The sequence below is a fragment of the Hippocampus guttulatus genome, chromosome 20, assembly GCF_054856545.1.
Source record: "Hippocampus guttulatus isolate MCC_2025c chromosome 20, RoL_Hgut_1.0, whole genome shotgun sequence".
Taxonomy (NCBI): domain Eukaryota; kingdom Metazoa; phylum Chordata; class Actinopteri; order Syngnathiformes; family Syngnathidae; genus Hippocampus; species Hippocampus guttulatus.
Window position 1 is genome coordinate 145,008 of NC_141280.1, and position 19,551 is coordinate 164,558.

General features: G+C 60.0%; 4 protein-coding genes across 16 annotated transcripts; all 4 read right to left on the reverse strand.

Annotated features, from left to right (window-relative positions):
- Nucleotides 1–1,219: 1,219 nt before the first annotated feature.
- Nucleotides 1,220–4,611, reverse strand: bub1ba (BUB1 mitotic checkpoint serine/threonine kinase Ba). 3 transcript variants are annotated; one of them, XM_086100347.1, is made up of 13 exons: nucleotides 4,374–4,552; nucleotides 3,988–4,055; nucleotides 3,683–3,858; nucleotides 3,387–3,531; nucleotides 3,101–3,176; nucleotides 2,962–3,028; nucleotides 2,758–2,886; nucleotides 2,305–2,399; nucleotides 2,092–2,241; nucleotides 1,886–2,022; nucleotides 1,653–1,815; nucleotides 1,473–1,588; nucleotides 1,220–1,386 (listed from the first exon to the last, which is right to left on the reverse strand). In XM_086100347.1, the coding sequence occupies exons 2-13, from the start codon at nucleotides 4,047–4,049 to the stop codon at nucleotides 1,269–1,271; spliced, it is 1,434 nt and encodes a 477-aa protein (XP_085956473.1). In that variant the 5' UTR covers nucleotides 4,050–4,055; nucleotides 4,374–4,552; the 3' UTR covers nucleotides 1,220–1,268. The 3 variants fall into 3 exon arrangements, with proteins under 3 accessions (XP_085956473.1, XP_085956472.1, XP_085956471.1); XM_086100346.1 differs by lacking the exon at nucleotides 3,988–4,055 and having other exon boundaries at nucleotides 4,374–4,611; XM_086100345.1 differs by lacking the exon at nucleotides 4,374–4,552 and having other exon boundaries at nucleotides 3,953–4,367.
- An 83-nt stretch (nucleotides 4,612–4,694) lies between these two features.
- ncoa7b (nuclear receptor coactivator 7b) lies at nucleotides 4,695–12,148 on the reverse strand. Of its 5 annotated transcripts, XM_086100341.1 has the most exons (17): nucleotides 11,406–12,148; nucleotides 11,237–11,313; nucleotides 11,049–11,151; nucleotides 10,521–10,687; nucleotides 10,089–10,320; nucleotides 9,909–10,016; nucleotides 9,749–9,844; nucleotides 9,155–9,280; nucleotides 8,662–8,846; nucleotides 8,210–8,316; nucleotides 7,832–8,143; nucleotides 7,299–7,443; nucleotides 7,079–7,226; nucleotides 6,862–6,987; nucleotides 6,499–6,651; nucleotides 6,316–6,411; nucleotides 4,695–6,236 (listed from the first exon to the last, which is right to left on the reverse strand). In XM_086100341.1, exons 4-17 carry the CDS (start codon nucleotides 10,556–10,558, stop codon nucleotides 5,928–5,930), a joined length of 2,181 nt encoding a protein of 726 aa, XP_085956467.1. In that variant the 5' UTR covers nucleotides 10,559–10,687; nucleotides 11,049–11,151; nucleotides 11,237–11,313; nucleotides 11,406–12,148; the 3' UTR covers nucleotides 4,695–5,927. The 5 variants fall into 5 exon arrangements, with proteins under 5 accessions (XP_085956467.1, XP_085956465.1, XP_085956469.1 ...); XM_086100339.1 differs by having other exon boundaries at nucleotides 11,049–11,313; XM_086100343.1 differs by lacking the exon at nucleotides 11,406–12,148 and having other exon boundaries at nucleotides 4,695–6,063; nucleotides 6,167–6,236; nucleotides 11,049–11,376.
- Nucleotides 12,149–13,324: 1,176 nt separating this feature from the next.
- On the reverse strand, nucleotides 13,325–16,905 carry LOC147187270 (leukocyte elastase inhibitor-like). 2 transcript variants are annotated; one of them, XM_086100820.1, is made up of 6 exons: nucleotides 16,222–16,905; nucleotides 15,794–16,087; nucleotides 14,840–15,130; nucleotides 14,183–14,456; nucleotides 13,957–14,104; nucleotides 13,325–13,888 (listed from the first exon to the last, which is right to left on the reverse strand). In XM_086100820.1, the coding sequence occupies exons 2-6, from the start codon at nucleotides 16,077–16,079 to the stop codon at nucleotides 13,712–13,714; spliced, it is 1,176 nt and encodes a 391-aa protein (XP_085956946.1). In that variant the 5' UTR covers nucleotides 16,080–16,087; nucleotides 16,222–16,905; the 3' UTR covers nucleotides 13,325–13,711. The 2 variants fall into 2 exon arrangements, with proteins under 2 accessions (XP_085956946.1, XP_085956945.1); XM_086100819.1 differs by having other exon boundaries at nucleotides 15,794–16,152.
- Nucleotides 16,672–19,510, reverse strand: xrcc3 (X-ray repair complementing 3). 6 transcript variants are annotated; one of them, XM_086100822.1, is made up of 7 exons: nucleotides 19,325–19,510; nucleotides 18,606–18,743; nucleotides 18,341–18,532; nucleotides 18,043–18,197; nucleotides 17,758–17,970; nucleotides 17,641–17,678; nucleotides 16,672–17,173 (listed from the first exon to the last, which is right to left on the reverse strand). In XM_086100822.1, the coding sequence occupies exons 1-7, from the start codon at nucleotides 19,380–19,382 to the stop codon at nucleotides 16,942–16,944; spliced, it is 1,026 nt and encodes a 341-aa protein (XP_085956948.1). In that variant the 5' UTR covers nucleotides 19,383–19,510; the 3' UTR covers nucleotides 16,672–16,941. The 6 variants fall into 6 exon arrangements, 4 of the variants coding, with proteins under 4 accessions (XP_085956948.1, XP_085956949.1, XP_085956950.1 ...); XM_086100823.1 differs by adding an exon at nucleotides 18,898–18,957 and having other exon boundaries at nucleotides 17,758–18,197; nucleotides 19,325–19,440; XM_086100824.1 differs by adding an exon at nucleotides 18,898–18,949 and having other exon boundaries at nucleotides 17,758–18,197; nucleotides 19,325–19,423.
- Between the last annotated feature and the right edge of the window lie 41 nt (nucleotides 19,511–19,551).

Consider the following 19,551-nt stretch of genomic DNA (forward strand, 5'->3'; position numbering starts at 1 on the left):
TTATTTGATCAACATCCCATCGAGAAGAAAAAAGATTCATCGCGCGCATTTTGCCCGCCTGTAGGAGTCTCTCAAGCAGATTCGAGTAGAGCTTGCTTGCGAGCCGTGAAGACCGACTGAAAAAAGCAGGACGGGCTCGTGGCTTCTGGTGACGACGGGCGGGGCAAAACCTTTGTCCGTGCTGGGTGACGCCGCCAACATCAGGAGCCGGCGTCGACACCGAGACCGGCCGGCGGCCTTTTTTGACTCGTGACCAAGAGGTCGTCAACAAGCGGGTAAGATGAAGGACAACGATCCGATTGTCCTCTGCCAGACACCGAGAACGAGAGGAGGGTGGAAGTGATGTCTGCAGCGAGACCAAAAGTTTGCAACGAAATCCTGAGAAAGCAGCACAACCCGAGGATGGAGCGGAAATCGGCGTCGACAAATGTTTCTTCATCAACGGGACAACCGGGCCGATCGACTCGTCGAGGAAACAGCAAAGTTGTTCGGCGTTGAGGAGCAGACGGACAAATAAAAATAAGAATAGCTCCTCTGGAGAAGCGCCCCCGACCAGTTATTAATAACCGAGGCGGTTGCTGCCGCTCGAGCGGCAGGATTCTCGCAGTCCGAGTCACCGGCCGCTTTCATCGACAACATCGGCGCAGCCCCGATCAGGCCGGGACGCTGGGGATGCCGACCTTGTTTATCGCGTGGCGCTCGAGTGGCTCGGATGATGTCGTGCCTTTGGCCAAAGACTTTCTGATCATTTTCCGATTGCGAATCCAGCAAGTACACCATGGAGAGCCAAGACGATGGATCCAAGAAGCCAAAATCCAAAGGCTGCGCCAGACGGGAAGAGGAAACCACGGCGGAATCTTCGAGGAAGAGGAAGGCCAAAGTCCAACCAGAGGAGGACAGCAAGTCTGAGCGGAAAAGTCCGAATGTCAAGTTGTCCGAGAAGAATATGCTGCAGCTGCTGGGAATCATGGAAGGCGAAGTGCAGGTGGGAGTCGTCTGAAGGAACGCCCGCAATCTTGACGACAAAGAAGGAAAGCGTGCGCGTGTGTGTGCGCCTGCCCGCTCAGGCCCGAGAGGACGTCATCCGTCTGCTGAGGTCTGAGAGAGGCGGACCGGACGCCACCCGGACATAGCGGTGAAAACGTTGCCCCAAAGTGGACTTTTGGGCTCGCGTGCGTTTCCCCACATTCGACGGGAAGTCAAAATCCAGCCACACCGGTCAAATTGACAAAGCATCCCTTTAATAGGACCAAGTAGAAAAACAACGGTTATCCGAGGAAGGAGGACAACCTCTCAGAGAGCTCCGACGTCACCGCCGCCCACGAGTCGGCGTCGGCGTTGAGCAGCGAGCGGAAGGCATCGCACCACAAGCTGCCCGTCCGAGCCCTGCACGCAGGCGCAGGCGCAGGCGCACGCGCACGTCACCGAGTGAACACAAGTCAGGTCGCTTGCATCTCGAGCCTTCCGCTTACCCGGGCGTCGCGCGTTGGAAGCCTTCCGCCGTCCAGCCTCTGGCGTCTCGAACGGGTACCATCCTTCTTTTGGTCAGCAGGAGGTGGAGCATCTGGGCCACGCCCACCAGGTCCACCTGAAGGGCCGCAAGCAGCCGTTAAGACCGGGCCGGCGCGCGGACGGGCTCGCCGCCGGCATACCAACTGCGGGGGGGCGCCGGCGCCCAGGAGGCCGACGCGGACGAGCTCCTCGTCGACGCCGGTCGCCGGCCGACGCTCGAGCGGCGCCGCGTCCTCCCGCGCTTCCGCCGCCCCGCGCCAGTCCAGGGGAAACAGCCAATCGGAGCGCGCCGACACCGCCGCGCTAAAGCCACAAAGCGTCCGCTCGATGGGAGTGCCGACCGAAGCGAGCCCCGCCCACAAACTCGGCTTACGGGTGGCAGGAGACGAGCGCGTCCGGCCGCAGCACCGGGCGGGCGACGCCGCGAGCGTGCGCCGCCGAGGTCAGCTTCAGCAAGGAACGCGCCGCCGCCGCCACCGAATCCTCGCTCGGCGAGCGCTCCGACAGCTCCTGAGGGTCAGCCCGCGCGGTCACGAGGCGGGCCCGCGACAGAGGCGCGCCGGCGGGGAAGTCACTGACCGAGAAGACGTGCGAGGGCGGGGCCACGTAGACCGTCACGCAGCCGTCCTGGAACCGATGACACCGGACCAGCGGCGGCTCGCCGGCGGCAGAGTTTCTGCTCAGATGGCTGAACATGTAAAAATCCCACGCGAGCGGGCGGCGGTCCACCTGAAAGAGCCAACGGCGAGTCACGAGGGTCGCCGCCGCCGCCGCTCAAACGCGTCACCTTACCTTGATGATGACCGAGTGGTTATCTTGCGAGCCCTCGTAGGCCAACACGTCGCTCTCCTGCAGCAGGCGGAACCGCGTGCGGTAGTGCTCGCCGCCTGCGCGTACAGAATCAGAATCGCCTTTGTTGTCATTGGATAGCAGACAACGAAATGTGGGTGCCACTCCTTCAAATATCAAATAGTAGAGAATAAAGTCACATCAAATAAATGCACAAACTCGCAATCGTCACCGTGGGCAGACGGCGCCGCGGTCACGCAATTGATTTTGTCACAATCGGCACCAGCAGGCTGGGGACGTGCGTGCGGGGAAGGCACGCGCTGCCCCCCCCCACCCCCCCGTGTGTATATTAGAATGGAAAAAAAAAAAAACAACATTGAAAAAATGGGATTGTGAGTGGACGTTTTTGGAGAGGGCCTCGGTCATCAGACGCCCCCCAAAAGGCGAGCGACGCACCGAGCCGCAGGGAGCCGTGTTCTCCGATGTCCGGCAGGGGCCGCGTTTCCTGGTGGAAGTTGGGCCAGGAAGTGACGTCGCATGGCTCCAGCAGCCGCCCGCGCAGGTCGGCGCTGCCGGCACCTTCATCTAGTGCACAAGGAGCAGCGGTTTTTGTGAAAGTCGAGGGCACTTGTCGGTCAAGGTACCCCACGAGAGTCTCACCTGGGGGGCTGCAGCTGACTTGGGCATGAGGGAGCACATCCCGGTCTCGGGTCAGGAGTCCGCAAGGCTAGAAAGGCGGGCGGAGAGCTTTGGTGACTCGCCTGTCGCGAGGGAGGGCGCGCTTCAGCTTGCGACTCACCTGAGCCCGCTCGGGCAAAGCAGCGGCACCTTCCGGACGCGAGTCATCCGTGGCGAGCAACTGCGCCTCCGACGTCCTGTCGGATCACAACGCAAGTCCGGTCGGTCCGCGCCGCGGCCGCAGAGCCTTTGCGCGGCGGCGCCTCGAAATAGGAGCCGGATTTGTTCCGTCACCTCGCAGGGCGGGACGGTGAGCCGGGTGGCGCCGGTGGCCACGCGGGGGCAAAAGCCCAATCAACAACTCGGGTGCCAATGAGAGGGCAGTCCGGGAAGGAATCCCTTCTTACCCGCAAGATAGACGAGGCGGCGAAGCGAGATCCTCCAAGATGCCAAAGGAAGGGCTCTGATGCGGGGGCCTCTTGAGCAGACTACTCATCTGCGCCACTTGCAGCTCCAACTGCGTCCTCTCTTCACGCAGGCTCTGCCTTTTCTCTGGGGTGGGAAAAATCAAAAAGAAAAAAACGCGCGTCGGTCAAGTAGTCGTCAACACTCGAAGGGCTCTTGCGAACGAGCTGCTCTCCATCGGCAACGACCTCGGTGGAAGAGACGCGCGACAGCGAGTGATCGGGGCGGGCGAACTCACCATCCAGCCGCTTCTGTCGGCGCTTCTGGAATTCTTGAGCTCGGACCTCCTCGAAGCACAGCTCCGCGCCGTCGTCGGTCAGCAGATCTCTGCGGTACGCTCGCCGAATTGGCACTCCGTCCTCGTTTTGGTGCTCCGGATGAGACGACGACAACTCTGCCACGTGGAGGCTCGGGCTGCGGACGACGAGGCACAAAAAACACGGACGAAAATAAGGCGTTACTGTGCACCACTGGCAACGCGCAGATTTGAAAAGTCGCCTCCGACTACTTCGGTGCCCAAGCGGCCGAATCAAAGAGACCCACGGACGAGCGCTGTCCCGGGCCATCTTTTGCACTTCTTCGCCCGGCGGCAGGTCGGCAGCCATCGCGGCCTGGAGGCGACACGACAATCATCTCACAGCAGCCACGACGCACACGGCCGTCTTGCGTTTGTTTTTTAAGTCCTAAGGTCAAGTGTTGATCTGCTCAAATGGTAACGGTGAGAATAAATCGGAGCATCTTTGGGACGAAACTCGCCAAAATAACGCCGGACGGTTGTTTGTGACGAAAACGGATCGACTTCATTTCACAAGAACAAACTCATTTCCGAGAAAAGATGTCACGTTCCAATCATCAAATCGACCTACTCGGAATTCACGAGAACGCGCAACACGTAAGGGAGAAAAGGAGGTCTTCTATTTTCTCCTCACCTGAGACGTCGTTCAACGTCAAATTGAGGCCAATTCAAATTTTGCAGTCGGGCGGGTCTTGGCTTCTTCTTCTTCGTCTTGTGAAGACGTAACGGCATTAACGCTGTTCTCGCTACTGCCGCCGCCGGACAAACGGTATCAGTACAACAAGTCAAGTCAGGAAATAATGTTTGCGGTCCGGCCCGGAGTCCGAGCGGTTAGCGCGTCGACCACACAGCGCAGAGGTGCAAGGTTCGATTCCCTGTGTGGACTTTGCATGTTCCTCGCGTCCCGCCCCGTGAGTTTCCTCACACAATCCAAAAAGATGCCCGGGGTTCGAAATGAGCAGTAAAGAGCCACACTGCGTTTATTCCCGTTCAAATGTCGTTGCGACGACAGAATAAATAGAGGCTCGCTCACACAAGACAGCAGCAGCAGCTTTGGGGGTTCACAAGAAATGAGACGACTTCACAGTAACGACGACGGAAGCGGCGCGGCTCATAAGACACACAACTGGCATCACGACCGTATCGATGAGTGCGCAGGATATCCAAAGCGGCGTCAAATACAGGATGAATTCTTGCAGCGCGGCGACAAACGGCGGGCTCCCTTTTTGCGTTCGTTCATTCATTCGGATGTACTCCACATGCCTTTTAATCCTGTCGGTAGTGCAAAGGCGATGAATCTTCTCTTCTCTAAACGGGAGCGGGATGGGGGAATGATTTGCATCGTGCTCGTTGGCTTGCGTCGAGTCATGAAATAAAGCGCGCTATCTCAGTAAAAGGTACAAGCGTTGAAAACCAAATTGCATCCATCGTCGAAAAACAAAATATGAAGGAACAAATGAAAATGATTTGGTCTGCGAATGGAATTGCAGCCACGTAACGGTCCCGTTGATGCGGAAATGTGATTTCGCAGGCTCGGTCAGTCAGACGAAGAGGAGCGCAAGTGCACAATTTGTCAGCAAACAGTCCAATGGGGAAGTGACAACATTCAGCTTCCATTTCCTTCAACTCGACACACACACACACACACACACACAAAGCCCCTCTGCGCTTCCTTTGTCGCGTGGCGAGTCGAGGCGGGCGCCGGCAACGTGTCGTGACGTCACTTTACCGTTCTTGCCGGAGGAACAAGCGACCGAGTTGTGTTTTGTTTTTTGGAAGTAAGAACCGTCTTGAGCGAGAGCGCGACTAAGAAATACTTCAAAAAGTACGACTCGTGCCCGTGCCGCCGGCGAGGCCTACTTTGAACAGTGTTTGAGTGCGTGCGTTTTCCAAGGTCAAGCGTGTTGCGAGTGCGCAGGGGCGGGGGGCGGGGGGTGAAACGAGCGCAGGTTTTTCCTCCTCTCTCGCGATAAAAAGCGGCTTTCGCCCCATACGGTCTTTGCAGAGGCAGGCATGCGAATACGTCCCTTTGCTCGGCGGGGGTCGAAGCTCGAGCTTCGGGGCTCCGCCTTGTTCTTAGGAGCTCCGCACGGAGGCAGTCCGCATGCGGGTAAGCGACGAGCGCCGGTCGGGGTCCTGGGCCAATCACTTGGGGCGGCCGCGCCCCCGGGCGGCCCTCCTTGGATCCTTACTGGAAGCTCCACACCTCCAGGCTGTGGACGTTGAAGTCCCGGCGGGCGGAGAGGGGCTGGTTGTCGAAGGTGGCGCACCTCGTGGTGGTGCCCCGGTCCAGCCCGGCGTCCAGCCACAGGCCCAGCTGACCGCTGCGCGAGGAAAGACGACAAAGAAACTGACCGAGTAGCTCCGGCGGCCTCTCCACCAAGCGAGGCGCTGGCGTTCCTGCGGCTACGTATCTACGGTACCTGCCTCCTCCCATCTGCAGCGAGTCAACATTGCCTTTGACAAAGTACGAGTTCTCTCCCGTCCAGCGGTACACCTGCCAACAAGGCGGTCGGACGTTGTCGAGGCGCGCCGCCACGTGCCAATGCCCGTGGGGGGGAAAAAACAAACCCAACCTTGATCTCGGGACAGAAGCTGTAGAGGAAGGTCTCGCCGGTGCCGTAGCAGTGCTCGCTGATTCTGAAGGGATGAGTGGAGAACGCTCCAAAGATCTGCCGGGACGGCAAATTTCCCAAATGAGCTTCCCTCTCGGGGGGGGGGGGGGGGGGGGGGCTTATCGATCGATTGATCCCACCCACCCGGTCGTCTACATCTTTGATGACCAGCAGAACCGGACTGTCCACGTCCAGCAGGTTCCGGTAGAGCGTCTTGAGGCTCGTGCCGTGTTTCCCCGTGCTGTAGGCGAGCCGCCACGGGTAACCGTGCACGCGAGCCGGCAAGCGGCAGGCCAGCTGGGGAGAGGAGCGCGAGCCGTCACGCCGTCGTCCACCCGCGCGTTTGAGTTAGCCCGTGCGCGGCTACGCTTTGCCGCTCGCAATGGCCAAGAAAGAGCTTGAAGCCGGCACGACAAAGGAAGGATCGGAAAGCGAGCTGGGGCTAAATCCGTCGTCGCCTCCGGAGCGGAACGTATCCCGGGCGGTGGACGGGCGAAGGCGGCCTACCTTCTCCACGTGCGTGTCCCGCAGGAGGTCGCTGGCGTCGCTCAACAGCGGGAGCCCGCATGCCGCCGCTTCGCCCTCGCCGCTGCCGAAACTCCGCCTCCGCTTGGCCTCGTCGATCGTGATGATCTGGGAACAAATTGGAGTCGGAGATGTTTTGATGCGGCGACCGACCGTACGACGCCGACGAGACGTCATCCGAGCGCGCGGCTTCTCCGACCTCCCAGCTGCAGGAGGCGGGGTCGCCAAAGAAGTTGTCGATCACGTCCAGCTCGTCCTTCTCCACCGCCACGAAGCCCTGCTCCCTCGCCTCCTTGCCGTACACGTCGGGAGACCACCGGACGAAGAAGCCGTACAGGTGGTCCACTCTGAAACGCGCACGCACGCTCGGTGGGCGAGGAGAAGCCCCTCCGACCCCCCCGCCGGCATCATCGCCTCACCTCTCCTGCGGCACGGCAAACCAGTACTCGACTTTCTTTCCCGAGGCGGTCCCGGCGGCAAAGGATTTCCTCATGGGCTTTCCCACTTTGAAGCACAGGAACATGGGGGGGGTCCGACTCCTCTCCTCGGACGAGAGGGGCACGTCTGCGCACAGCCAAAGACGCGGCGCTTAGCTTAGCCGCGAGCCGTTCCCCTATCGAGCCTCGGACCGAATCCGGCGCCGTCCTTTGGAAGACGACACTTTGGCGGAAGGATTTCACATTTCCAAAGGGCTGGAAAATGCTCTCGTTTCTTGAAACGGTGATTTGGGGCCGCTCAAGCGACACGTCCAAAGGGAGAGCGCATTTTTCAACTGCGGCGAGCATTTTGTTCCGACGACTTTTGACAGCGCCCAGCTTTTTCCCTTGAAACATACGAGGGCAAAGGGGTTCTTTGACTTTGGAACCATCGGATCGCGAAGCGTTTGAGCGCCTGCGGCCGTGGCGTGGAAAGGCGAGCGCCTGGAGGTCCCGGTTGCGGGGTCCCGCCCTACCTGGGATGGGAGCCCGAATCCTCTCCAGCAGCCGGGACTCCACCCGGGCGTCGCGGCTCTCGCGCCGTCCGTCCTCCTCGGCCGCCGGCTCGGGTCCCGGGGAGCCCGAGCCCGCACGCCGCGCGAGCGTCGACGCCTCATCTTCGGCCGGCGCCGTTCGGGCCGACTCCCCGTCTCGGGCGAGGCCCTCGTCATCCGCTCGCTCTCCAGTTTGGCGGTCCGGCGGCCACGTTTTGGGGGACGCCGGCCGCCCTCGGTCCGCCAAGCCTCGGTCCGAGGGAGGCTCGTCGGTCGGCTCTCCTTCCGCGGCGACTGCGATGGGACCGCAGCGACTGAGCGTCGCGCGCTCCCGCGGCGCCGCGCGCAGCGCCTTCCCACCTGTTTCCGGGAGGGCCGAGCGCAGGTCGTCCAGGACCACGGGCCGCTCGGGGTCCGGCTCCCGCTCGCCGGGCCTGTAGACGGGACACAGATCCCGGGGGAGGTCGCTGCGGAGGCGGACGGGGTCGAGTGAGGATGAAGAGGGGAGAAAGAAAATGAACAACCCAAAAGGGAAACGGACGTCCAAAATGCACGGCTGTTGGATGCGGACGGTCAACGGACGCGCTCGTGCAACGGGCGTATCGAGACGTCAAATGTACTTTCTGAAATCACTCGTCCATACGTCGCCGGGCCCGCCCGAGCGTCGGCTGCGAACGACCATAAAGCTTTGGTCCGCCGGCTTGCGCGAAGCGGCGCGCACTTAAGCGCTTGCCGCCGCCGAGGGCCGCTGCCAAGCGCGTGAGGTTTTTCTCGCTCTACCTACGGTCGGTGCCGGCGGCGCTTTTGCTTACGAGGGCAGCGCGTCTTTCAGCTTCATGCGCGACACGTCGTCGTAGAGCGCCACCGACAGCACCTCCTCCATGGGGCAGATGAGGCCGTACTCCTCGCAGCCGTGCTCGATCACCACGGGGTCCGACTTGTGCGGGTCGAACATGATGTTGTTGGGCGTCACGATCAGGACGCCGCCCACCACTCCCTGCGCAGAGACGCAAGCTCACGGAAACAAAAGCGGCTCTTCCGTCGTACTTGCAGTTATTTAGATAGATCCGAAATAGCCTTGCGCGTCACACCGCCGAATGAAAACGCCCCCCGCGCACCCCCCCAAAAAACGGGACTGAGCGATACGGAAGCTACGCTAACAAATGGCCCCCCCCCCCTCCTTTTTATGATGGCGCCGAGAGCTGTCCTGGCTGCTCCACCGACGTGACGGCCCACCCAAGTGGGCAAAGCGGCACGATTGGGAAAAATGAAGTCAAGGAAAAGTCACAGAGTGGCGCTTCTCACCATCCCGTCGGTGAAGTACTTGCAGCTCATCTTGATGAATTTCACCGTCGCCGGGCTCTCGTCCTCCGAATTGGGGGAGAGCTGGCGTCGGAGGGGCCGCGCCGACCTGCGCTTTGGGCCGTCTCGCTGAAGAGGGAGAGAGAGAGACTTTATTTGCCGACGCTCTCGCCACCTTTCCGTTGACCTGAAAGCGGCATTTCAAGCGTTCCAAATTCAGCTCCGAGGGCCAAGATTTTCTGCCGCTCGACCACATAAAAAGCGCCTCGCATTGGCCGATGGGCTGAACTTTGCGGTGGTGACCACCCGCAAGGAAGTCGCCCTTTTGGACTCCACCCCGCGTCCCTCGGGCACCGGGCGGGCGCGGGCGCGTCCGCTCCCAGAGGCGAGGCGGGGCGAGGTCATCGGACCTTCAAGAGTCCTCTCAGACATCGAGGGATGCCAGAGTGGGAGTTGCGCGCCGCCTCTTTATAGGCGGGCGGCGGCATTTCGCGGCAACTGGAGACGCTTGACGGAGGAGCGGCCGACTCCGACGGTCAAGCGCGTGACGGCGACGGCGGCCGAGAGGTGACCGAGGCGCCTTTTCTTTGTACTCACCGCGGTGGTCTCCGCAGAGGGGCCGTTGGCGAGGGCCGGCTCGGAGGCATCGCGGCGATTGAAATCGGCCCGGCCCGCGTCGGGGACAAAGAGCTTCTGCGAAAAGAAAGGGCCGAGGTTGCGGCTCGCCGACCCGGCGACGGCGCGGCGGCTCGCTCACCTGACCGGGGTAGAGGCTGTGGCAGAAGAGCTTGTTCAGCTGGACCAGCTTGTTGGGGGTGACGTTGAAGTTGAGGGCGATGCTGTTGAGGGAGTCCTCGGGCCCCACCTACGGCAAATTGCGGTCCCGCGCCGTCAAAGCACAGCCGCGGCCAGCGTGGCGCTCCGGCGAGCGACTCACAATGAACTCGGCGGTCCCCGGGGGCCTCCTCTTCTCCCTCTTGGCCGGCTCGGGACTTTTCAAGCCGCCGGCCGCCGGCGAGACCGGACGCGAGAGCGGGCCGGCCTTGGCCTCGGGCTCGGGCTCGGGCTCGCTGTCGTTCGGGACGTCCGGAGGGGCGATGAGCGGCGCGCCGTGCTCGCTCCCGCTTTTCTCCGACGGGCTCTGCTTGAGCTGCCTGCGCCTCTTCAGCCTGGCGGAACACAAACGCAAAGCGCTCTTAAAATCCAGCCGCCCGTCCATTTTCGAACCCGCTCAGCCTCTCGAGGGTCGCGGACCGGGATTGCCGTTTGAGTGGCGAGAGAAGGCCTCGATTTCCTCGTCAATGTCCTCGGTCTTGTCAAGTGAGCTGGAGACCGTCAAGGTTTTTAGCTATGCCCAAGCATCCCTCACCTGGCAAAGTATCCCGGCTTTCTGTCCCTCTTCTCCATTGGGCCGGGTGGCTAGACGTGCATGCGGGGGCGGTGGCAACCCACACGCGCCTCCACCCGCCCTACACGCTGTTGCTGTTGGTATTGCTGCTGCTGCCGCACGTCTTTCTCGTCCTGCACGTCCACACCCTGGTGAAGATGAGAACAGAAAACCTTCATTTGTCTCCCAATGGAGAAATTCCCCATTGACAGGAGCAAAACGATGCTCAGGTGAACGCCCTTCGGCCACGCTCGGTGCAGTGAAAACACCCAAAGCAGCCATCCTATCAGCTGCCCTTGTGCACGTCATGAAACACACATCTGCTCGCGGTTAATGATGATGGACTGTTATTATGCAAGCATTCCTGCCCACAAGCGTTCAATTTGGAGGATTCTAACTCTACACTTGCGAAGCATTCGCGCAGCCTGAACAAAACAAAACCTTACATAAGGAGCTTAGTGCGCGAAGTTCAGTGCGAGGGACGTTTGTTTGTTTGTTTGTTTGTTTTACCTCTTTGACGCTAGCTGCCACATTCGTGGCTTGGCGTCGGCGCGGTCGCCGCTTCCTCACATAACGCGCGACATCCTTCCAACTCCGGGGACGGTCGGAAAGCCTCCGCGAGAAAAAAAAAAGGAAGTCAAAGCAACAGCAACATGCCGCGTCCTCCCGAGGAAACAATGTGTGCTCGCGTCTCTCACTAGAACACAGAGAGCAAGGTCCAGCGTGGCCAGCTGCTGATGCTAACGCCTTTGCTAACTCGTAGCGTAGCGGCTCTCTGTTGACAAGACAATAGAAAGCCGAGTGAAGGGAGGAGAGGGGAGGGGAGGGGCGGGGCGGGGGGGGGGGGGGCGCGGGTGGCACTTGGACCTTGCACGCCGGTCCTACAGCTCCTCCTCTTCCGTTTGCCACAACGTTCACGTCTGGCGCGCAGTCGCGATCGAAACGTCATCAGCAAAACGCAGAGAGAGTCCGCGCTTTGGCCACATACGTCGCGGGCATCCTTGCTCAAGCGCCTTGGGCGCCCTCTAGCGGAGAACGCAGGCTAAGCACATTCACGGGAGCCCAAAAAGGCGTCGTCGGGTCGCTCGTTGGTCCAAAATCGGCACGGTTCGGTTGCTCTCCAACTCGAAAGTATTCCTTAGGACGAGGTCTTTTGCCGCATCGGTCCGAATTTGAAATCCCCGGTGGTCTAGCGTTCTCGCCGCCGCGGTCCGAGTCCCGGTCCGCTTTTGCGTTTCCTGAACTGACGTCAAGCAATCGCAAAGCCGACGACGCCGTCGCTCACCGGCGGATTCGATGCTCTTTCCGTTTCGCAAACGTCGCTCGCGCGCGCGCGCGCGGCTTGCCGTGACTCGCCGCGGAGGTCTTCCGCCGACGGAGTTGCCGACTTGGTTGGGCGAGGCGTTCTCTCCGAGGGATTCGGCGATCGGCATCGCACGCGCCTTCCCCGCACTTGGATGCTCCGTGACAACACGAGCACGACGCTGACGACCTTCGGCGTGAGCAAATCGTTGGCGGCGCCAGCAGCGAGACCGGACCGTTTGTTGGAGCGCAAGAATTCTTTTCAGGCTGAAAGGAAAGGAACCGACTTTGTTGCGTGACCGGCCCGCAGACGTGTCGAGACGAGTCAACGCGAATGAGCGTTCTTGACTTTTGGCGTTGTGACGTCGCCCCTCAAAATCACCAAACGGAGACTCGAGGAGCCTTTCAAGTCAAACCGCCGTTTCCCGATCGGGGGCCGAGGCATCCAAATGATCTCGAAATGCACACTTGGAACGAAATCGACCAAGGTTTTTGCCAATCGGCTTTCTCCCCTTTGAAAGCTGGAGAAGCGTCTTGTGAAACGCCTGAGAAAGCCGGCGCCTTTTTCCGAACTTGGTGGCCTCCCATCGCCGCAAAAGCAAAATCGGGCTTCCCAGTGAAGTCACGCGCTGCATTCTCTTTCAAAAGAGAGCCATCATGAAAAAAAACAAACAAAAACCATTTGCAAACATTGGAATTGAAATGTCCTCCGCAGCAATTTGGACCGCAGAGGCTACGCTTGGGCTCAAGTTGCAGCAGCCTCCTCCCATCGCCACAAACATCCATCCATCCATTTTCCGAACCGCTTCATCCTCACTCGGGTCGCGGGGGGGGGGGGGGGGGGGGGCTGGAGCCTATCCCGGCCGTAGGCGGGGGACACCCTGAAGCGGTTGCCAGCCAATCGCAGGGCACACAGAGACCAACAACCGTGCGCGCTCACACCTAGGGATCGCCACAAACATCAAATCCGAAAACGGGGTTGAGTTTCTCAGCTGTTTCACACTCGACCAGCTTCCAAATGAGGCCCGTTTTGTGTATGTGCGTATCCCAACACAATGGAAAGCCACGCGCAAACATTTGGAAGAAATGAAGTTGAAAGTGTGCGGCATTTGCATTGCACACTTGAGATGAGCTCAGGGCTTTTGATGGGCTGTCATCGCCACCAAAACCAAATGGCGCTGCAGCGGGAAAAAAAATGGACTTGGAAGCGGGTTCTCGTCACTCAGCGACTTGTCTGACGTCGTCACCCTCGATTGGTCGGGTCAACGTCGCGCAAACTTGCCGTGTTCTCATTGCTCTGCATTTTGACGGCCGTCGCCATCCGGGTGAACATCAAAGGACCTTTTGGTGGTGCTTGTTCTTGTTCTTGTGTCACCCGCGCGCCAGAATCAGACCTCCGTTGGACCGCGAGCCGCTTGGTCACGGCGCAAAGCGATCACATTGCGGCCGTTGGACGAGCCGCGCGGGCAAATTCAAAGGCGCTCTGGATTTGACAACTTTATTCACTTGACGGCCGTGAGTGACAACGAGCGCAACAAACATTCTTCGGAGAGCACATGAATCAAGCGGGCGATGGCGTGAAAGGTCAACTCGTGCAGGAGGAGGGTTCGCGGGTGGTGCTGCTCCTAAGACGGCGGTTGCGGGATGGGGGGGGGGGGGGCGCGGAGGCAGGGGTCGCTCGCTGCGTCGGCTCGATGGCGGAAGCGGGCGACGGCGCGCCGACTTTTGAGGCGAGCCCGCAAAGCTTGAACGGAGGGCCTCGGTCGCCGCCCTCCTCGCGCGCAACGGTGGCGAGATGGCTTGGGCTGGGCGGGGCTCGGGCCCGAGAGACGTTTGGCCTCCGTTCAACCTTTGGGGACGAGCGGGCGGCTCTATTTCTTGGTGGGATCGCGCAGTCGCCCCATCAGGAGCAGGCCGCCGCTGCTCTGATGGTAAACCACAAAGTGGAACGGTCGGTTGAAGGTCAGCCGAGGGGGAGGCGAGGCGAAGGCGGCGGCGGCGTCTCCCGGGCCGCTCTCGTCCACGGTGGCGACGGCTTTGTGGAGAACCTGCGTGGCAACGACGGGCGTCAGGGCTCAAGTTCGCGACGGCGACGGGTGGGCGCGCCTCGGGTCACCTGCGACACTTTGGCGCCTTCGGGGCCGGCCGCGCCGCCGAGGTCGGCGTCGTCCCCGAAGACTCGGACCGCGCCCAGAGTCCGCAGGGCGTCCCCCAGGGAGTAGGTGCGGTCCAGGAAGAAGCGCGGCAACTGCACCTCCAGCTTCCTGCACCCAACGCGGACCCCGAGACCTCGGTGGGCCGCTCGCAGGCCGGCGAGAAAAGGCGGGCGGCGGCAAACTCACGTCTTCTTGAGCTGCCCGATCCAGGCCCGGATCTTCTCCGAGCTCACTTGCTCCTCCAGCGCGCCGATGTCCACGTCTTCGTCGGGCAGCACCAGCAGGGCGGCCGCCCCGTCCGTCATGGGCAGCTCGAGCACGCCGGCTCGCAGCGAGCGGTCGTACGCCAGCAGGTACTTGTCGGCCCGCAGCATCATGGGCACCGTCACCGCGTGGTACCGGTCCACGTAGAAGCGCTCGTCCCGAGTGGCGCCGGCGTTGAACGCTTGACTGAAGCGAGCTGCGGGCGGAACGACGCCGTCGGCGCGTCACCGACCGTTCGCGGGATGACCGCGGAAACTCGGACGAGCGCCAATCGGAGACGTCGCCGGCACCGATTTGGAGAAACAATTCGGCGACGACCAATCGAGTATCAAAGTCGTTGCCAATCGAATGCGCCCGGCCCGCACCCGAGGCTTAGAACAAATCGTGCCGCCCCCCCGATTCCAGCCTCTCAACGGGAAATATTTTCCGATCGCCTTTCAGAGGAGGACCTTTGCGTTTGACTTTGGAACACAACGCTCAACCGTTTTCCTGATCCGTCCGGCTCGCAAACTGCGCCGCGGCCCTTCGGCCGCGGCGGAAAGCGCTCAAAGGGACCGGCGGCCGAAGCCCCGGGGGCACCTTGGTAGGAGGCGGCGGTGGCCAGGAGCCACTTGGTCCCGGGGTCCACGTCCGTCACGGCGTCCTGAACCCGATCTCCGGTCTGCTGGCGGACCCACGCGTTGACGGCTTCGGCGGCGTCCTGCGGCGCGTGGAAGGCCACGCTCTTCACGCTGCCGCCGTAGTCGCGTCGGAGAAGCTCCGCAAACTGCGCCGAGGCCGGCGCGCTGGCGTCGGCAAACAAGGCCACGCCCTGCCTGAGGTTGAGGGCGCCGCCCCCCGCCGGCGTGCCCGTTATCGTCGACAAGGCATCTGAGGGCAAAAGGGGGGGGGGGGGGATGGGACAAATGAGTGGAGTTGCTCCCGTGACCGCGCCCAGCGCAAGTCATCTTCGGTCTCCAAAGGCAGCCAGCTCCATACGCCTGCAGTGCGAGAGTTCGCATTTGAAAACATGGCGGGGGGGCGGGGGGGGGGCACGTCCGGTCATTTGGGGCTTGAAACGTTGCTGAAATGGACAACTGCAAAATTCCCTCATGATCCAAGTGTCAGGGTTTTAGGGGATCATCCATTCGTACTTGGAGCCAAATCTTCAACCTTGCAACAGGACATGCCAAGAGTCCGTGAAAAGCTGAAGATTTTCATTGCATCTTTGTGCCCAATCCAAATAAAAGATGTGCAAACACCTGATTGGAAGTTTAGGAAAACAATCGGCAACGTTTGGAGAGGGCGGCCAGATGATTCGGACCGAACCGTCAACTGAATCCAAATCAATTCTTATCGTGCATCTTTTGCAGTTTGAAGTCAGGTCCTGTTTTAATGGAAAGGGGTGGCAAATGTCCAGAAAAACCTCAATCCTAGTCCAATTCGTGATGAATCGATCTGCAACGGAAATAAAATCCACATTTTTTTTTTGGGGGGGGGGGGGTGTTTTGTCAACTAGAAAGCCTTTGGAGAAGAACGGAGTCCCCGACCCACCCGAGATGTTTTGCTGGTCGAGTCCGGCGAGTCCGAGCGCCGTCCGCAGCTCCTCTCGGGTGGCGCCTCCGGCGGCGCCGAGCAGCGCGGCCAGGCCGCGCCACACGGACGCGGTGGACAGCAAAACGTTGTCGTCGCTGCGGCTCGCCAGCGCCCGATACAAACGCGCGGAAAAGTCGCAGCTCCTGCCGATCAGGTCCCGAACCGCGTCGTCGGCGGCAGGCTGCGAGCCGAGCGGAACCGCCAGGCCGAGGACCGCCAGCAAAGTCAGAGGGCCGGACCGCATCGCGCTACCTGACCGACGGCAAACAAGCGCAGTTAGCTCCCCCCGCAGTCCGCTTTCCGCATCCCGCCCGACACTGACAAATAAAGCAGCGGATCATCGTCACCCTTCGGCCACCGGAAGCCGACAGACACGAAGAACGCACCTTGGGAAAGATGTCGCCTTCGTCTCCTTGATGCTCTTGCGTGCAAATGTGGGCTCGCTAACGCCGAGTGGCCGTCGGAGACTGCGTAGCATCAAGCCAGCGCACGCCCGACCGAGACGCGCGCTTTCCTGTGGGCCCTTCATAATAAGACCCCCCCACCGTGCGGTGGCAACACATACGAAATGCGACGACTCTTCAAATCTACCTTGAAACTGACATTCATCCATGGAAAGACAGCGATCACCTTGTTCCTTTCTCAACATTTGGAGAAGCGGACAGCAAAGTGGCAGCGCAAATCATCAAAATCGCTCGGCTACCAATGACGTCGCGGGTTTTTCTTGCTATTTTATAGTTCCAATGTTTAAAACCTCCTGTCGCGAGAAGGTGACACATATTGCGCAATGCTTGCCTCTAATTTACTTGGGGGAAAAAAGAGTCAACTAGCCGCAATGGAAGCTACAACTCAAGTTCTCCACCAAGTTTTTTTTTGACATTCTGACAAGAAAAATGTTGTTTCCAACCAGCCATTGCACACACGCACACGCACACACACACACACGCACAGTGTTTTTGTCACCACTCAAATTGAGAGGGCAGAATAAGCAACAATGTCAAACAGTCCAAGTGTAAGAGTCCAGCGCAACTCTTTGTTTTGAGCATCGGCGATAGAAGGGAAAGACGTCAGTGTGTCCGGCTCCGTTTCTTGTGAAGCAAACGACGTCAGCCGAGGGGCGCGTCGGCGCCGTCCAGTCCTCGGACGCCCTCCTTCCACACGGCGGCGTCGCGTCCGGCGCGGGGCAGGTGAGGCGCAAACACGACCTCCAATCTGCGGAGGGCGCTGTCCTCCTCGCCCCTGCTCGCCGTCCCCTGAAGACGCCGCAGCATCAGTCGAACCGTCACCCGATTGGCCCACGCCAAGCCCAGCGCCGGCCGCACAGTCGAGGAAGGAGGCCTGGTGGGCACAAGCAAATCCACGTCAAGTGGTTTTCACCCCGAGAGTCGCGTCGGTGGCGGTGCGCCTAAAGTGAAGATGGACAAGTGGATATTGCCCACGTTCTTCAATTCAACGTCTATAACAAAGCGGCGCAAAGCCGAATTGTCATCTTTTGTTCTCTACGTAGAGTCCGACAAATACGAACCAAAGTACAAGGTGCTGTACGACAGTCCAAAAACGTGCCGTCTGTAATTCTGCTCCTTGCACGGGTGCCTTTTAAGGGGCAAGAGCTCGTATGCTCTTTTTCATTCATCATCCAATCAGTCGGTTGTCAGAAACTTTTCTGTTGGCCTCAAAGACATCCATCTTTTAAAATACAGCACATTTCATCTGTGCTGTATGTTACACAAACAGTGCATTTGACAAGAAAGCTTATCCAATCCAAATCGCTGCGGCCCAAGTTGCTCGTTTAAACGTGACTTTACCCCATGTATTCTTCTGAGCCGCCGAAGATGTCCGTCACCTACGACACACGCACGCTTTTGGTTAATGCAAAGAATGTGCGGCCGTGCGTGCGTGTGTGTGTGGGGGGGGGGGTTCACCTGGTTGATGCAGAGGACAGCGGAATTAAACTGGTGGCAAAGGTGGTGCAGCGTGGACGAGAGCGTCAGCAGCTGCTTGGTTTTCTCCAGCCAGTCGGAGAGCCCGAACTCGGACCTGAAGAGAGACGCCACCGAGTCCACGGCCACGAAGCGGACCAGATGGCGAGCCAGCAGGAGCCCAACGCGACGCCTCAGGCACGACTGCAGTGACGTCTGAAGGCACACGTATTGGCGGCGTCCCGCCAATCGGGCGAGACGCGGAGCCGACGCGACGGGGGCACCCACCAGATCGGCGGCGTGCTCCACGTAAACCCGGTCACCGAACCGAAGGCCGTTGGTCACGTGCGGAGGCACATCGGCGCGAAGACGCCGTTGTTCTCTTATCAGCTGCTGCAGACGTCTGCTGGGAAAAGCGTCCTCCGTGCACACAAACACGGCTCCTGCGCGTACGCCCCCCGCCCCCCAAAAAGTCTGAACAAATCGCGGTTTTGGTTTGCAATGAAGATCCTCGTCCGGCTCAAATTGGGCCGAATGCGGTCTTTCAACTCAAATGAGTCGGGCGAGCGCGGCGACGGCGACCGACCTGAGTCCAGCCCCCCGTGACGGGCCGGGTACTGGACCGAGAGACAGAGCTGCAGAGCCAGCTGGGTCTTCCCGACGCCGCTCTCTCCAGACAGCTCGGTGACCCCCCCTACGGGAAGGCCGCCTCTCAGCAGTCCGTCCAACACGGGGCAGCCCAGGCTCAGTCTGAGCCCGGAATGGTCCGCCGCCAGAACTGCGCAGGCAAACGCGCGGCTCGGTCAGCGTCCCGTCTCACCTCGCCTTTTCGGGACAGGGCGGGACGTCACCTGGTTGCGGTCGGCGGGCCCGGCAGAGCAGAGCGGCGGCCGTCAGGAGCCGCCGGACGTCGGAGGCCGAGAGAGAGGTGAGCCTCTGCAGGTCGGGACCCGACATGCACAGCGCGTCCCTGACGGATTGGACGCCGGCTGGGGGCGAAGCAGCGGAACAACGGGCAAGTTGGCAACGGTTCCACGCATGCTCAAGAGTTTCAGGAAGGGCTGGCTGCGAGGCGTGCAATGCATAATTCGACAACTAGTTGACTTTCAAATTCAGCGTTGGATGGCTATTGGTGAACTTCACCTGCTCTAAATTGCCGGATTTCAGCTTCTCACTCGTAAATGGCCTCCAATTTCTGTCGACCTCCGTGAAAGCAGAAAACAGAACATTTGCAAACATCTGCTTTTACTTCGGAAAACGGCCATCAACATTTTGGCCCATTTTCGGACGGGTGCTACGGACCAAACCAGCCATTGGACGGTTCATATGATCGAACTTTCATGGCGGAGGAAAAATATCGTCATTTTAATGTAGTGGTTCTGTGAAGTGTATTGATGTCACGCCAGAAAAAAAGTTGAGTGTCACGTTACGTGTTAAATCACATTGAACACGATTTGTCCACTGGGACGGTCTCGTCTCTCGATTCATGTTGGAACTGGAAACGCAACACGCCTACACGGGGTGTCTGGATGTGGTGCGAAAAGTAGAAAGTGAAATGAAATGTGGTTACCTTTCTCGAGGGCGCGGACGATCCTCGGGTGAAGCTCCAGCTGCCGCCATGAGGACATCGTGTCCCTCTTTGCAAGTTACGAGTGAGCGGCCATTCGGTGTCTTTGTGACACTCGTCATCAGACTGCGCCAGTTGGAGCGTTCCATTGGGGCTTTTGGGAGAGGGGTGGTGTGCATCGAAGAAAAGAGTCGCGATTATGAATACCGACCCTCTGTGGATTTTGTCGG